The sequence below is a fragment of the Amphibalanus amphitrite genome, unplaced genomic scaffold, assembly GCF_019059575.1.
Source record: "Amphibalanus amphitrite isolate SeventyFive unplaced genomic scaffold, NRLGWU_Aamphi_draft 000369F_arrow, whole genome shotgun sequence".
In the NCBI taxonomy this organism is placed as follows: Eukaryota; Metazoa; Arthropoda; class Thecostraca; order Balanomorpha; family Balanidae; genus Amphibalanus; species Amphibalanus amphitrite.
Window position 1 is genome coordinate 323,140 of NW_024881863.1, and position 16,749 is coordinate 339,888.

At 51.5% G+C, this 16,749-nt stretch overlaps 1 protein-coding gene across 4 annotated transcripts; it reads left to right on the forward strand.

Annotated features, from left to right (window-relative positions):
- Positions 1-205: 205 nt before the first annotated feature.
- Positions 206-15,954, forward strand: LOC122389721 (protein FAM193A-like). Of its 4 annotated transcripts, none has more exons than XM_043382037.1 (6): positions 206-322; positions 7,006-7,123; positions 9,017-9,174; positions 10,691-10,891; positions 12,384-12,616; positions 12,906-15,954. In XM_043382037.1, exons 2-6 carry the CDS (start codon positions 7,009-7,011, stop codon positions 15,721-15,723), a joined length of 3,525 nt encoding a protein of 1,174 aa, XP_043237972.1. In that variant the 5' UTR covers positions 206-322; positions 7,006-7,008; the 3' UTR covers positions 15,724-15,954. The 4 variants fall into 4 exon arrangements, with proteins under 4 accessions (XP_043237972.1, XP_043237969.1, XP_043237970.1 ...); XM_043382034.1 differs by having other exon boundaries at positions 224-322; positions 9,017-9,198; positions 10,688-10,891; XM_043382035.1 differs by having other exon boundaries at positions 224-322; positions 9,017-9,198.
- The last annotated feature ends 795 nt before the right edge of the window (positions 15,955-16,749 follow it).

Consider the following 16,749-nt stretch of genomic DNA (forward strand, 5'->3'; position numbering starts at 1 on the left):
GTGGGAGTACATTTATTGCTGGGAAGTACAAATACATTTTTCACCTAGATGCCGATAAAGTTTTGGAATCAAATTTTTCATGAGCGAGAAAACTTAATTAATACGTAAAAAGAAACCTCAAGATGTCAGTAATTTTACATGTTAACGATGAAAACTTAGTGCGAGTATTTGGGAAACACAAAACACTTTATGTCCAGCTCTACATGGTATTTCGACCAATGAGGCGGTAGTTGACGCTCGTGGATAGCTGACTGCTTCAACGTGCGCGTTTTGGCCGTGTTTTTCATTGGCGTGCCGATAGGCTGAATCTGTGGATTATCAGGTTTGTTTTTCATATATTTATAAATTTCGCTTCCTTCTTAACTCGTATTTTGGTGGTCAACCTGAATCAAATGGTCAAACTTCGTATTATTTGTCTTTCATTTGTACCGTCGCAGTGCGTCGTAATTGTATTTACGAGGATTGGTGCGAACATCACCGTATATAAATATAATAATTATATAAATTATATTTCCTTTCTTTTAGATATATCAGCTATTCAAATGCTGGTATGATGTAATAAGTTCCTCAGACCTCAGGTGCATGCGTGCTGATTTGGTTTTTGGATGCTTTGCGAGGAAGGTGCTTTTGCCGACATCGTGTTTGAATATTATTCTATTTTCTCTGCTCAATATGTCAGCTTATCTGTAACAATGAGATAGTCATTGTTTTAAAGAATTGAATGTCAAAAATCCAGTTGCTATCACAATATGGCTGGAATATGATATATGCGTTTTTAGGGGATAATGTGTAGCCTATGTTTCCCTATGAAAATTTACAAAATGTCTATTGCCAAAACTATTATTGCACTGTACTCAGCTTAAGCTTACATTGTTTCTGGAATTGTAATAAATTAGGACAGTTTTTGCAGCTGCAACTTGCAATGTGTTCTAGCAAGCATTGAAAATATTTTTGTAAGCTGGTACTAAATTCTGAAGGGAATGCCTCCAGTGATAAGTTATCAGCTCCTCTTATTTTAGACATATTTGACTGAACTAAATACTGACTTCAACCAGCTTAGAAAGCAAGAACAACTTTTATGGTCTGGGTCATGCATGATGCATCACATAACTAATTCCCTGTATGAACTCCTGGAATAAAATGATATTGATGTGTTTTGGGCTTTGGCAGTAATATCTTCCAGCAGCATCAATAATCATAATGAGCTTGACTGGGCTACACAATTCAGGATGTTTTCCAAAACCACATAAGAGCTTTATAGGTCTTGCCTGAGTCCATATTATTGCCCAGCTGCTTATCCTCATGCCTTGCCAGTTGCGTGGTTCTCATGCATGAGCATGTTCCCTAGTCCCTTACAGTGTTTTACTAGGCTAGTGTAGGGAAAAGGAATCCTAACAGAAAGCGAGCTTAGAGAGATAATTATCAATTGAACAGTGAACACTTGGTGACTGTTAAATGTCAACTTTTATGTTTGATTCATTCACTAAAAGGAAATGTTATTGCCTGGTGAACTATGAAGAGTTGTTTTCAAAATACCTTATTCACTTAATGAATGGAAAATGTTACCACCTTTTAGGAGAAGCTTGAATTCATCTTTTCTTAAAGGGAAAAATTATTACAGCCTTTATGCAGTGAAATGTGATAACTAAAAGTGTTATTTCTTCTGTAGTACATTCTTAATTCTTATGGTAGCACAAGAACCCTAACTGCTATTGGAGCCACAAACCATTTATCCCTTGATTCCCACCATAAAGCTACCCATTTGAACCTCTTAAACCCTATTCCTGGCGGGCTCCGCCGGGACAAGAAACTGGCGGGGGGGGGGCCGATTCGGCCGATTCGGCCCCCCCCCCACTGAGATCTCGAGAACGAAGCAAGATAACGACAAGCGGTAAACGGCATCAGATACGCACGGCCAAGATCTACAATTTTTACTAAGGTCATTTTCAGGTCAGGTCAAAGATGACGTCACAGGGGTCGAAAAAGTCCAAATGGCGGCGCTAGATATGGAGAGTTTTTCTCGAATAACTTTCGAATTAGTCAAGATAGGAACAAACTAAGGGCATCATCGTGATCCTCTCGTCAATCCGCATCGAATGATATACAGGGTCCGGCAAAAGTCTTGACGTAGTTTTAAAATCGTTCCACACTTCAAGCCATCGTAAATAAAGAAGTTGTTCAGCGCTCAATATATTGTCCACGGACAAGCAAACACTTGCGAACACGGTTCGGCATACTGGCCACGAGAGTGGAGAGCACAGACGGCTAGATTCGTGACCACGCAGACTTGAGCTGCGTCTCCAGCTGCGCGAGGCTGGTTGCTGGCGTCTGTTTGTCGAGGTCTTTCTGGACGATCGCCCACAGCTCTTCAATGGGATTTAGGTCGGAACTGTTCCCCGGCCCCTCCTTCACCCAGAAGTGCGGCAGGTTGTCTCAGCACCACTGCTGGGCTGTGGCAGAGCGATGCGCTGGAACCCCTTCCTGCATGAAGATGGCTTTCGACCTCTCAGCCACCATCCGTCGCTTCAGAACAGAGCCGTTTCTGGGAGTTCCTCCGAGATGGTCTCCACATACTACTTGGTGTCCACCTTCGTCTTGGGCGGGATGACGTGGAGCAGCTCACTGAGCACTTGATGCGACATCATCACCCACACCATCAACTTCGCTGGGAATTTGACAGGAGCTGTGGGCACACTGGCTGCGTCGGGCACCCAAACAAATGCGGCCATTCTGGCGATTTGGTGGGTGTTAAGTGCTTCCACCACCTTTGCACTGGTCGGAGAGGGGCGCCGACATCATTCGCGACCAGACTTTGCGACATTCCCGCTTGAATCATGCCGATGGCTCGATTCCTGAGACTGACATCGTAATATTTGACCATGGTGTTTTCAGCCTTCATTTCAACTGCACGCTCGCTACTTAAATGACCTCGCACAATCAGCCGCTGACCCTTAGGTTATCCGTGGTCTCATACCCCGGGGCACAATAGATGCGCTGACACAATGGCGTTGGAAGCAAAACGCTGGGTGGGGCAAAACGCGCCTGGGAAGACACAGATACTAGAATACCACATACGACAAGACTTTTGCCGGACCCTGTATATGTTGACCTCGAAAGGTCAAGGTCAAAGGTTGACCTCAGGTCACGTGACCTCGAGGTCATCATGTATATCATTCGATGCGTCTTGACGAGCTGAACACAATGAGACCATCCACGCGTCTGTATCTTGTTCCTGTACGGAGTTATTGGCCAAAAACCTTTGGTGACCTTTGATGACGTCACATGACCTCACAGCTGCCCAACAGCAAAACAGACCTCAAGGTAGTGAAGGTTGATCGTATATGAAGTCATGTATGGTATATGGGGCCATTCCGACCCGTTTTAGTGGTAAAAACAGGGAGTTGATTTTTCCCCCATTGACTTATAATGGGGAGGTCGCGAAATTGACCTGACCTTAGGTCACCGATATCAAAATTCCGAGATATACAAATTGCACATACTGGTACCCTAACTAAACCCTGAAGAGAAGAAATTGATCGGTCAAAAACTCTAGCTCTGGCGTGATTGCAAACTTTTCTGAGGTAGGGTCACCAAACCGCCTCTGGTGACCTGACCTGAGGTCAGATCAACTCAAAATTTTCAGACATGTTGCGTAGAAGCCTTTTAGGAAAAGTCAGAAAATTTGAGCTTCCTAGCTCAACGCGTTTGGGAGAAATAACCAAAAAACCTCAGGGGGGGGGGGCTCCTGAGGCCCCCCCCCCCCCCCGCCAGGAATAGGGTTAAAGGAAGACTGCCACCTTCAAAAAGTTTTCTCAGATCGGCCTATGATTTATTCCCTGGACAAAAAAAAAATAGAATTCACCTGACAAAGTATCATCACGTGAATCGCGAAAAAAATTGTCGATTATCATACAATTATCAATCGGTTAATGTCTAGCGACAATGTTTACACATCACTAGACTTCAAGGTCATAAGATTATTACATTTTATTTGAAAAAGTAAGGTATTTTATGATTTACTAATATATGATTTCATAAGAAATTGGCCATGTTTAATTTATTTTGCATTTAAGTTCGTAAAACATTTAAAAATCATGGCTCATTTGGAATGGGTCTGGCCCATGTTAAACCCCATTTCCCACACTTTTTTGGAAAAAATGAACTACTGAATATATAAGTTTAACTTTTATTTTGACACTCCAAAATTCTTCTCTGATCTCGAAGCAATCAAAATTTTGACATATATTTACCAAAAGATAAGAAAATTCATGTTTCAAAGTTATCGATAAACAGTAGAGATGTCGGTTTTCTTGGACCACTGAACTCTATAATGTGGAATGCGCATCGGCCGCCAGATGGTGTCCAACGGTGCCGCCATGTTGCGCAGACCAGGAAGCGGCCGCCGCCTGTGTTGGGGAATAGGGAATTCGGGACCTCGATTTACGTTTGCGGTCGCTGCATCCGTTACGTTCAAGCTATGTGGCTACGGAACCCGGCATCTTACGCAGAATTGAGTGGAGAATAAGATGAAATCCTAAAAACTTCTCAGCTACAAGGAACTAATACGTTAAGCCCTTATAAGTCAATGGGGAAATATGAAAATTGCTATTTTGGCGCCGAGAATGATCTGAAACTATCTCAAGCATATAAAATCATGATTTCATGCACTCCTTGCAAGGTTCTATGCTTCATATTTGCATTGTTGCCCTTGCGTGACGTCATTTGTGACGTCACAAGGGTCACAGTTTTTCTTCAATAACTCCCGATCAAATTGAGCTAGCGAGTCGGGAAAGCCACCAACGGACTCAGGAAGACCTGCCGAATCGAATGATATGCGACATGACCTCTTTCGACCATCTTCGTGACCTGGCGGTGCTGACCTGACCTTGACCTGAGGTCAACACCCTAAGTTGACCTGACCCGAACAAAAAGTATATCAATCGATGCGCCTGAGCTAGCTGAACACGATGATGCCAAAATCGCGGCTCTACAGCAATTTTTGGCGAAGTTATTGACCAAAAACCGAACCCGTGCCTTAGATCACTTGACCTGACCTCAGAGGTCACCGGTTGACCCGGGACCTTTACAGTGGGTTCCTACCAGTCACTCTGCATTATCCTTTGTCGCAAACGACCAATTTACCGCTTAATTCAAGTTAAATTAGCGGCGCATTAGCGAGGTGGGTTCAATCAACCCCCTCGGCCGGGGCAAATGTAGGTCCGGCGAGTGAATTTGAGGAATTATGAAGATACGATCGTGTTCCCCACTCAATTCTGCGTAAGATGCCGGGTTCCGTATCTACGTAACTTGAACGTAACGGATGCGGCGGCCGCAAACGTAAATCGAGGTCCCGAATTCCCTATTCCTCAACACAGGCGGCAGCCGTTTCTTGGTCTGCGCAATATGGCCGCCACCGTTAGACACTACGGCCTATAGGGTTCAAGCGGCATTGCTCCCCTGTGTCTTGGACTAAAAAAATGGCATCAAACTGAACTTTGGTCTCCGATTTCTCGCAAACGGGTTCGAATTTCGGAAAACCGACTTCAGTCTGGGACATAGGTGGCTCAGCTCTAGTGAAAACCGTTTTGTGGAAAAAAGGTGGCAGTCTACCTTTAAACTTAAAAGTTCAAATTTATGATAAATGAACTTTCTGTTTTATGTTACCTCATTCATATTGTTTTATGTTACCTCATTCATAGGGACTTCGATGTTAAATCTGTTTTCACAAACTTTTATTCAGTCAAAATGACCTTTGCAGTCAGCGTGCCCTTAAGCCCAAAAAAAAAACTTTTATTCAGTAAGGTAAAGACGTATGTAATGTGTATCTGGTCAAAATTATAGTGCATCATAGTCACATCCAGATTCCCAATTTGTTTTTAACTGCTTCATCATTTTCAATTATATTCATTCCTTTATCAATATTTCAGAACAGCCTTGCCCTTGTAGGTATGCATAAGAAAATTATTTCCAACCCATTTTTGTGTGCTGTGCTGTGTATCACTATCATTGTGCCCTTGCAAAAATGTGAATTGATTGTCGCCTTTTGTTTTCAATCCTATTATGTATCAGACCATGTCAATGATCTTCTTAGTGCCAAGTTTTCAATTAAATTTCAAACAAGTTAAAGTTGTTGCCTGTATTATTTATGTAGTGGCCTTATTCTCGGTCTGACAAAACAGTTCCTGACAAAACAGTATAATCATGTGCACCCATTTTGTTTATACACAGTATATTAGTGTTTAGAATGACACACATAAAACAGTAAATTCAGTGTACATGATCAATCAGGCATCTAAAAAAAAACTCCTATATGATTACGGAGCGAGCGAAGCGAGCGTAGTCTTTCCTTAGATTAACGGAAATTTATGAGTATGAGCGGCCGGCCGGCCGTGGTCACGATTCTGCGACGCTTATATCTCAGCAACCAATTGACCGATTTACACGCGGTAATTTTTGTAGGGTAGCTTCATTCCTTCTACCAAGTATTGGACTATTCCTTCCCGAGGCATGTGGGTGACCCCTTATGCACGTGCCACGTGCAAAACGAAGAGGTGTCACTTTTGTAATTGTTGCAATATCTCGGTAACTACTTGGCCGATTGCGCTGAAAGTTGGCATGTAGGTAGGCACCCACTAGGCAATGCATATCCATGTGCCAGAATTGGGGTGCTGCTGCACGTGCGCACGTGCAGGGGTCGATTGCAGATCTCGAGAACGGCTGGACCGATGGCGCTCAAATTTGGCACATGGTTAGGGACCGGTTAGTAGGGTGCCGTGCACAAGTCAGCTGGAGGTACCCCGTCGAAATTTCGCACGTGCAAGGCTCACCCTCTCGCTCGCTCCGTTAGTCGCCCCAAAAGGCGTTATACTGGTATCATTATTTGTTTGTAGGTTCAGCTGGCAGGGTATTTTACCTCTGCCTATTCTCCTCCACTGCTATGATTCTTTCACTAATGTAGCTCACATTTCACTAATGTAGCTCACACTCAATATCTTGTCTTTCCAGGTGATGAGTGCGGAGGTGTCGCGCTCAGCGAGCAGTGCGCCGTTCCACTTCCGCGCGTACCACGCCACCACCAGTACTGCGACACAGCTGGCCAGCGTGCCGAGGAACTCCGACATGGGTCAGTATTGGACGTGTGGGCTTGTTGAGGTGTCTACATAGGGCCTTGGTTGAGACGCCCACGAATGAACTTTGACAGTGGTAGGTTCCATTGACTGGCGGATCTCAAAGGTTTCTTTCGGGCAACTAACGACTGCTGCTAGGTTATTCTGCGGTCGTAAAATACCGGTAGTGGTGTTTTGTTTTTAAAGCTTCCTGGTTTTTGAATTTTGATGATTGTGTAATTACGGAGCGAGCGAAGCGAGCGTAGTCTTTCCTTAGATTCCTTAGATTAGATTAACAGAAATTTCTGAGTATGAGCGGCCGGCCGGCCGGCCGGCCGTGCGGACGCTTTTGCGAGGCTTATATCTCAGCAACCACTTGACCGATTTACATGCGGTAAATTTTGTAGGGTAGCTTCATTCCTTCTACCAAGTATTTGACTATTTCCAATGCATGTGGGTGATCCCTTATGCACGTGCCACGTGCAAAACGAAGAGGTGTCAGTTTTGTAATTGTTGCAATATCTCGGTAACTACTTGGCCGATTGCGCTGAAAGTTGGCATGTAGGTAGGCACCCACTAGGCACTGCATATCCATGTGCCAGAGTTGGGGTGCTGCTGCACGTGCGCACGTGCAGGGGTCGTTTCCAGATCTCGAGAACGGCTCGACCGATTGTGCTCAAATTTGGTACACAGTTAGGGACCGGTTAGTAGGGTGCCGTGCACAAGTCAGTTGGGACCCATTTTGCACGTGCGCACGTGCAGGGTGCCGCTTCCAGATCTCGAGAACGGCTGGGCCGATTGTGCCCAAATTTGGCACATCGCTAGAGACCGGTTAGTAGGGTGCCGTGCACAAGTCAGTTGCAGGTACCCCCTCGCAATTTCGCACGTGCAAGGCCCACCCTCTCGCTCGCTCCGTTAGTCGCCCCAAAAGGCGTTATACTGGTTGTAATTGACGACGAAGCAAATTTGGTTGGTAGTTTACTTTCAGAAACCAGCCATGTCTTTTCAAGTCTTTTGGTTTCGTATGTCGTTTTCCATCGGGACGTCTCATGTTCGCTGTTGTGCGGACGCTCACCAGTCCGCCAATTTATAAATACGGGTCATACCCGGCTGCAGCGTGCTGCGCCCAGTGCCATAAACATAACATGGCGTGATCAGCTGGCTAACCCACTCGGCTCCGTGGTGACGGTATGGGCAGCGGGCGGGGACGGGCGGCTGCATTAGCCGGGGGCTTTGCGACTATCCCCGGCCATGGCACACAGCGCGGTTTGATGTGCACTAGGGAGGCGGGATTTACTCTGGCTGGATGAGCTGTGATGAAGGTGGAGTTGATAGGGATGGCACATGATGGAAAATTTCATCTAGTTTCATCGCGAGTTTGGTGGTTGTAGGTGCGGAACGTATTCCCTTTTTCGGGATCTCAGTTTCAATGTCGGTGTTTCTCAGTAGAGTGTTGAGGACTGCCTCATGTCATGCTGTGTAGTCTGTCACATATCATTTCACTGAGGACAGGCTTTACTGCTGGTCGGGGCGCGGAGTTGATAACATTGTTTGACTGTGACAGGATTACTTGCTGATTGCTTATCACGTACCAGTGGCTTGATAATGACAATGTTTATGTCCTATCCCTTGTATTTATGTTATAGTCTGCTTCTGAGTACGCACGAAATATTCACGTCTATCGTTACTTCACAAACCCCATATAAACAAAGTTTATGCTAGACGTGCTAGCTATTTAAATGCCATTGCTCTTCCTGCCTCTAACACAGCATTAACTTTACATATCCCCACTCCAATTCCCTGGCTACTCTAAGTTCAGTTATCCCCGACAAACTTTTCCTTTATACCATCCAGTGCTGACCGCTGACCTCTCTTCCTGCCCCGTCTGACCTGTGACCTGACCTTGGCAGGCGCCGCCGGAGCCAAGCCTCTGAACGGTGACTCGCTGGCCGCTGGCCACACGTGCGCAGTACGCGCGGCAGCCGCCGGCGGAGCAGGAGGAGCCGGCAGCGGCGGCGGCGCAGCGGACGAGGATGTGGCGTGCAACTGCGCGCACTGCAAGGAGAAGGTGCGCCTCCCGGCGGGGCAGGAGGTGCGAACGCGGGAATAAGGAGGAAAGGGTGGCGGGGAGATATGAAATTGAAGGGGGAAGATGTTCGTGAAGATGTGACTATCGGGAAGGTTGTGGTGGAGGAGTACAGTGGCCGCAAAAGAAATCTTGACGAAGGTCAAATACAATGCAAATGCAATTAGTGAACCTGCTCGTATATCTCTCGCACCAGAGGTACTGGCGAATTCTTTTGACTTGGATATAATACGCATGGCCTCATCTTGCAAAATAAACAACAAGACTGTGGTCAGCGATCATTGCCAGGGAAGATACACCCTGTGTTGGAGTGCCTTTGAGGTGGTGCTTGTTTATCCCTATGGGAAAAAGATGAAACAAGTCAAAGACACTCCAACACAGGGTGTATCTTTCCTGATAATGATCCCTGACCACAGTCTTGCTGTTTGTTTCGCAAGTTGAGACCATGTGTATTATGTCCATGTCAAAAGAAGTCACCAGTACCCCCCGTGCAAGAGATATAAGAGCGGCTCGCTCGTTGCGTTTGCATTACATTTGACCTTTGTCAATATTTTTTTTTTTTTGCGGCCACTGTAGGGAGTGAGGAAGTCGGGAAGTGTCGGGTGAGTTGAGTGTATGGGTGGCAATGGGAAGCACGTGCTAGAGGGAAGAGGGCAGAAAGAAGGGAGTGTGATGAGACGAAACTGAAAGCTACCCATTCAGTAGGGGAAGGGCAAATTATAGCGTCTTTACGTACAAAGCCAAGCATGCTCATTGTGTCGAAGCGATTTTGATCAAAATGGTGGGGTAAAAAAACGTCTTTTGAAGTTTTGGGATAAAAAAGGATTTCGACTTGTCTATGAAATGACGCTTCATTGGTTGCGTCAACAGCAGAGCTTCAGGAAGCTATTTGATTACGAATGTGGCCGCCTGGCGCATGCAGCTGTCTCTCGTTTTGTCTGTTGCCATGCTTTAGAGATTTGACGTGTCACGATTAGCCTTCAGGCTCTAGGAGTCCCCCGCCAGTCCTCAACTGTGACGTGTGTCCTCTCTGGAGTCCCCTCAGCGGTGACATGTGTCCTCTCCCTCTCTGGAGTCCCCTCAGCGGTGACGTGTGTCCTCTCTGGAGTCCCCTCAGCGGTGACGTAAGTCCTCAAAGGTGATGTTTGTCCTCTCTGGAGTCCCCTCAGCGGCAACATGTCTCCTCTCTAGTCTCCGAGTCCCCTCAGCGGTGACGTGTATCCTGTCTAGTCTCCAAGTCCCCTCAGCGGTGACGTGTGTCCTCTCTGGAGTCCCCTCAGCGGTGACGTGTGTCCTCTCGAGTCTCCCGAGTCCCCTCAGCGGTGACGTGTGTCCTTTCTAGTATCCGAGTCCCCTCAGCGGTGACGTGTGTCCTCTGGAGTCCCCTCAGCAGTGACATGTGTCCTCAAAGGTGAGGTGTGTCCTCTGGAGTCCCCTCAGCGGTGGCCTGTGTCCTCTCTGGAGTCCCCTCAGCCCGGTGACGTGTGTCGGGCAGAAGCTGGTGTCTGGCGAGCTGGAGGCGGCCGGCGGCCAGCAGACGCAGCCGCAGACGGAGGAGGTGCGGCTGCTGCACGCTGACTGGATTGAACTCCGACAGAGCCTCAAACAGCTCTACTGGCTCCACATGGACGCGGCCACGGCCGGCGACACTCCGGCCCGCCAGGCGGCCGCGCCCATGCAGGCAGTCATGAAGGAAAAGGTAGGTGGTGCATAATTCAAATCGTTTTACGTAAGTAACGTTCTTCCTATTCCCTCGTCACTGTGTGAACCACAGTAATTTGAAAAATTACTTGAAATGATACAGTTCTACGGACTCCATACTAGGAATAAAAACGTCCAGCTTCCCTCATATCCAACCGTACCGTTAGCGACACTGCAGTGGACGTACCCTAAAACACCAATTATCAAACAAACGTCCCGCTATTCGCTCCTCGCCCCCTCGCGTGTCATGAGACAGAGCTGCACCGAGGTAATACGTCTCCTGCCTTCTGGCTGGGGGAGGGGTGCAGATCCGGACTTCGCTTCAGCTTCTGTGAATCAGATACTCGTTTGGCGACCGGCAGCCGGGTGCGGTGCATGGTTTACCGTGTGTGATTTACAGTCTGTTGTCGGGTGTCCGAGCGGGAATGGAATGTGGGCCTATGATTGACGAAAAGTGGAAGGAATGTGAATGGGAAGAGACGTGTAGGGTAGCTGGTGGAATAGCTTAGCGCTCGGGCGGGCGTGTGGCGATTATTAGTTGAGGGGCAGTGGAAAGTAACGAAAGGTAGTGGAATGTTGATAAATAAGACAATGGGGTGTGTTGCTATGACCTTGTGATTAAGTGGTCAAGGCACTATAATGGAAAGCCTTGTAAATAGTGATGAGGTGAGGTCATCCAACTTGTATCCTTCCGTGGTTTACAGTGGTACTCGTATTTTGAGGATTGTGACGCTTAGGGTGGTGATACACAAAGATGGTCACTGTTTTCCTGAGTCTAGTCTGTCGTTTTCCGTTTCCCGTCGTTTACCAGACTTGCCAGTATGTTTCTGTCAGCTGGTTAGTGACGGGGCCGTCAAGAGGCCGGTCGTTCTGTGATTTGACATACCTGCCGCTAACGCAGTATGTCTTCAAGCTCGTTGGATTGGTGTTTGCTATCCAATGCACATGGTTGGATTTAGTGTTAGCAAGTGTGTTCTGTTTAACCGCAGTCATTAATTTGTTCGATAAAGGGGTTTAACCCCTTTAGCGAACAAATGAATGACTACAGTGAAACTAGGTAATACCTAGTGTAATACCAGTAGTACCAGTGTTGATGTCCTGATTACCGTTGCGGATTCGGACAGGTTACGTCAGCTAACGTGTTTCGGCTGTGATTGACTTACTGTTTGTATTGACTGGCCCTGATGTTTTGACGTGATGACATTACCGTTGTACTCGCGCACGTCTGGGAAAATATTTACCGTACACTCGGTCTCACGAAGTGGTGCTGGGACCAGTGTGTTCTGCGAGCGTCCGAACGTTAGTGGTGCTCTGAATGTGGTGCTCTCTAATCGCGTGTGGTGCTCCATCAGACCGAGAGTGGTGCTCCATCAGAGTGGTGCTCTCTAATCGTGTGTGGCGCGGCGTCATCTGACCCAGATTGGTGCTCGCTCTGACCGTTTGGTGTTGCTTTTCTGACTGAGTGGTGTTTTCTCTGCCCTCCCCGGCAGGTGGCGCGGCTGTGCCAGCGCGATCCCCACCAGCTGTTCCAGCGGCTGCAGGGACAGCTACAGGAGCTCACCCTCGAGGTCAAGGTGCGCCTACTGGAGCACCTGAGCCGCGAGCGGCCCGGCCTGGCGCAGCTGTTCCTCACCGCACTGCTGGACAACTATGACCGGATCGTGAAGGCGGCCACCAGCCTGTCTCCGGCGGTACACGCCCTGGAGCACCACCACCTCTCGCGGTGAGGCGATAAGGGGGTTGATAATCATATATTACGTCGGGACAGTGGGATAACGTTTTTACTTTTCTGGAGTGGATCGCAGTGATTTCTCAGATCAGTTACATTTGTCTTATTGGTTTTGGCCGCTAGAAAAGGTGGAGTGAATCCTCACAAACTAGTCATATGGGCATACCTTTTGACAGCCAGGATTTTGGCTATGGCTTCATGCAGTCTTCTGTGTTTGTCTTGTCGAGCTGCAGTGCATCTTGACGCCTGCTGATTTCGCATGCCCCTGTTGTGTTGTCGGCAGGTTCGGCCTCTCGTGGGTGTCGCTCAACAAGCACGCCTACCACTCCGTGGTCTACATGGACCCGATGGTGCAGAACAACCTGCCGACGTTCATATCTCAGCTGCGGACGCTGCTGTCCGGCCAGGACCAGCACTTGGCGTACGCCGACCTCGTCCGACGCTACCTGAGTTTCGACGACGAGATGAGTCGCGCGGCGCAGCAGTGGGCTGCCGCTGAGGCACGGCTGCAGGAGTTTGGACAGGAGCAGGCCACGCTGAAGGCCAAGCAGCGCATGCTGCGAGAGGACCTGGAGCTGCTGCGCGCGCAGCGGAAGCTGCTGCAGCAGCAGGTGCTCAGTCGGGACGGTGTGACCGTAGAGGAGGAGGAGGAGGCCCTCCAGCGGCTGGTGGCCGGATGCACCGAGGAGGGCTGTGAGGAGTGCTCCCTGACGCTCCCCGATGGGACCAGCGGCGATAAGTCGCGCACCATCGGCCTGCTCGAGCTGCGGCAGGCGCTGGAGACCGCCTCCCGGTCCGGGGACGGAGACGGCAAGCAGCCGGCGGCCGGGTCGGCGCCGGCGGCCCCTGCCAGCTCCGCGCCCGCCGCCGCCGCGCCGGCCACCTCACACGCCAGTACGGGCACGTCGCCGCCGACCGCTGCCCCCGCGCCGGCGCCCGCACCGCCCCGGCCCACAGCCTGTCTGAAGAAGTCGGCGTCGACCCAGGTACCGGCGCCGCCGTCAACCGGCTGCCAGGCGTCCGGCTCCCACCACCCCACTACCACCTCCAGCGGCTGCCAGGCGGGCGGCGCGCACAAGCACACCTACTCCAAGGCAGCGCCAACCACCCACCGGCCGCAGCCGCGGTTCGATCCGGGTGTCGACCCCGCCGACGACAGCAGCCAGAACGACTCGTGCTCGGAGCAGTCGTCCTCCACGGCGTCACAGCACTGCAGCTGCTGCTACTGCGAGGTGTTCGGCCACGGCGTGCCGCCAGTGGCGCCCGTCAGCAGGAACTACCCCGAGATCCGCGACCGGCTGAGGCTGCGGCTCGACCAGCGGCGGCGCGACCACAAGTCGGAGTCGTCGGAGCGCAGCACTGGAGAGCAGTCGGCGCACGACGACACGCGGGATATTGGGGACCTGCTGCAGTACATCGAGGCTGGAGGTGCAGACCAGAAACGAAATGAGAAGCGTGCCGCCAAGCGTGAGCGCCAGCGCGTCCGCCGCCAGGACGCCAGCGCTGCGCAGGAGGAGGAACAGCAGCAGATGAGGAACATTCAGGAATTCCAGCGGAGGAACCCGGAGGTGACCATTACTGTGGTCAAGTCTGGGGAGGGTGAGACGGCGCCGCCGCCGCCGCCGGCCGCCGACGCTGAGCAGGACTCCAGTCCGTCCGGAGCCAAGAGGAAGAAGCAGCAGCGGAAGCTGGCCAAGCTGGCTGCTCAGCAGCCGGCGCCCGCCGCCGCCCCGGCTGCTCCCGCTCCCGCCCCTGCCGCCGCTCCCGCCCCCGCCCCCGCCGCGCCGCCGGCACCCAGCGAGCCTCCCGCACCTCCCGCGGACGAGACATCCCCGAAGAAATCCTCTCCGATCATGGAGGGCCTGGCGCGGAACGGGCTGGTATCCGTGCCCACTGCGCCGGGCGCCGGCGACGCGCGCATGGTGACAATCCGCAGGGTGATGGAACCGGGCGGCCGGGAGCCAAAGGTCACCATCACCCTCAAGGGTGACTCGCCTGAGAAGGATCGCGTGCTTATGACACTCGTCAATGGCCAGCTGAGGAACGGCGGCGCTGGCGAGCCGGCGGCCGGAGGCGAGTCGGCGTCCGAGCCGCCCATGACCAAGACGGCCAAGAAGAAGCTGAAGAAGGCTGCGCGGCTTCAGAAGCTGAAAGAAGAGGAAGAAGCAGCTGAGCGGGCGCGCCAGGAGGCGGAGGAGAGGGCCCGTCTGGAGGCTGAGCGTGCCGCCGAGGAGGAACGGCAGCGGCTGGAGCAGCAGCAGGCCAAGAACAAGAAAAAGAAGAAGAAGAAGGGAGGTCAGCAGAATGGCACGGCCACCCAGAACGGACACGCCGCTCAGCCTGCGAAGGCGGCCCCGGCAGCGGCCAGTAAGGTCGCCCCGGCGCCTGTGGTGGTCAACGGGAAGGACGCGGACAAGTGGCGGACGCCCAAGAAGCCGGCCGCCGCTGAGCCCGAGCGGAAGCCTGTGGCCGCCGCCGCGGCCGTGCGCCCGGCCGTCCCCTCCGCCCCTGCGGCTGGCAGTAAGAAGAGGCCGGAGCTGGTGGCGGCGCCGGTGACCGAGCCGCGCCGCGCCACCGTCCGGCCGCCCGTCGAGCCGCCCACCCAGCTGATGCAGGACCTGGCTCTGAGCTCCTCCGACAGCGAGATCGAGGACCTGGCGCGAGCCTACCGCATCCCGGCCGGCATCACCATCAGCCGGGTGCGCGGCACGGAGCCGGCCGGCGGCGCGGTCCGTCAGCCGACCGCCGGCGACGGCCAGTCCCCGCCCGCAGTCTCCTCCGCCGCCGCCGACAAAAAGTCCAAGAAGAAGCGGAAGAAGAAGCCGGGCGCGGCCGCGGTGCCGGCGCCCGTCGAGGAGGCGGTGCCCGAGGTGACGATTCGGAAGGTGGGGGTGGCGCCCGGCCGGCGCTCGGCCCGCTCCGTCGATGACGACGAGGCTGTGTTCATGCCGGCCGCCGGCGGGGACATCACCGACCTGGTGGACAAGGAGGTGGAGGCGTTCAAACGATTCTGTCTGGACGGGCCGCAGGTCAGCCGCGAGCACAGGCCCAAGGTCAACCTCAACATCAAGGACATCCTGATTAAGAAGAAGCCATTGTAAAGCATGGTTGTGATACATCTTCAGTACTGCTCTTACTTTGTACTAGTCTTAGGAATCGTCTGCCTTGTAACTTCTTTTAATACTTTGTTACAAGTAGCTCTTGCGTTCTCGATTAATTTAATTGCTGACTTTGTGCCGGCAGAGGCGCGCGCGCGGCACAGGCGGCAGTGCCCGCTCCGTCCCACTCCGACACAATCCGACAGGATGTTAATAGAGAGCGCACGGACGATCTTTCGTTGTCTGGCTGCAGGCCTGGAGAAGACGCGGCGACTCAGGGAATGGGAAGCCATGGTAGAATCCATAGATGGTGTATGTTTGGTCAGTGTGCGGTGGAAATGGAGACGAATCGGGAGCGTCTGAGTTTAAGGGGCACATAAACAACACAAAATAACAGACAAGACAAAATAATAAGCTATGGCAAGTACTAAGCAGATCAGGATTTACTGGCAGAGGTTGATGGCGGTCTTGGGTTGGGGCGGGTTTGATAGGGGGCTTCTCGACACGCGCAAGGTACACTCGGGGGCAGATTGATGTTCCACCACTCCCTACCCATCGGGCTCCTATGGCTCAGCACTGGCTGCTGCCAGTGGCAGCACTGGCATTGGCAGGCAGTGCTGAGCAGTGCTGAGGGCAGGCAACACTGGAAGCAGCCAGTGCTGAGCCATGGGATCGCCCGATGGGTAGGGAGTGGTGGAACATCAATCTGCCCCCGAGTGTACAAGACGATGTACCGCACTCTATGTACCGCACGAACAACACGCGAAATTAACACGGGTAATGTTCGAGGGCGGGACGGGTTCTCAGCTGTGCTGCGCTTGCATCACATACTCGCACGGTGCACGTAGTGTTTACAATGCCCAGTCTGGGGGAGGGAGGGGTTAATCAGTGTGGTACCGTTCGGTGGTGCTCCCAAGGAAGGGATGCATTTACATATTTATGCATTTACAAAGCCCTCACGAGGCAAAAGGCTACCCGGGCGCTTGTTTTGTTTGTTGGGTTAGTCCTTTTCGGTCTGACAAGACGATT

Coding starts and splice junctions, on each gene's coding strand:
- LOC122389721 (XM_043382034.1), top strand. CDS start 7,009: ATGAGTGCGGAGGTGTCGCGCTCAGCGAGCAGTGCGCCGTTCCACTTC. Junction 9,199..10,687: donor GCCTCCCGGCGGGGCAGGAG/GTGCGAACGCGG, acceptor TGTGTCGGGCAG/AAGCTGGTGTCTGGCGAGCT. Junction 12,617..12,905: donor GAGCACCACCACCTCTCGCG/GTGAGGCGATAA, acceptor TGTTGTCGGCAG/GTTCGGCCTCTCGTGGGTGT.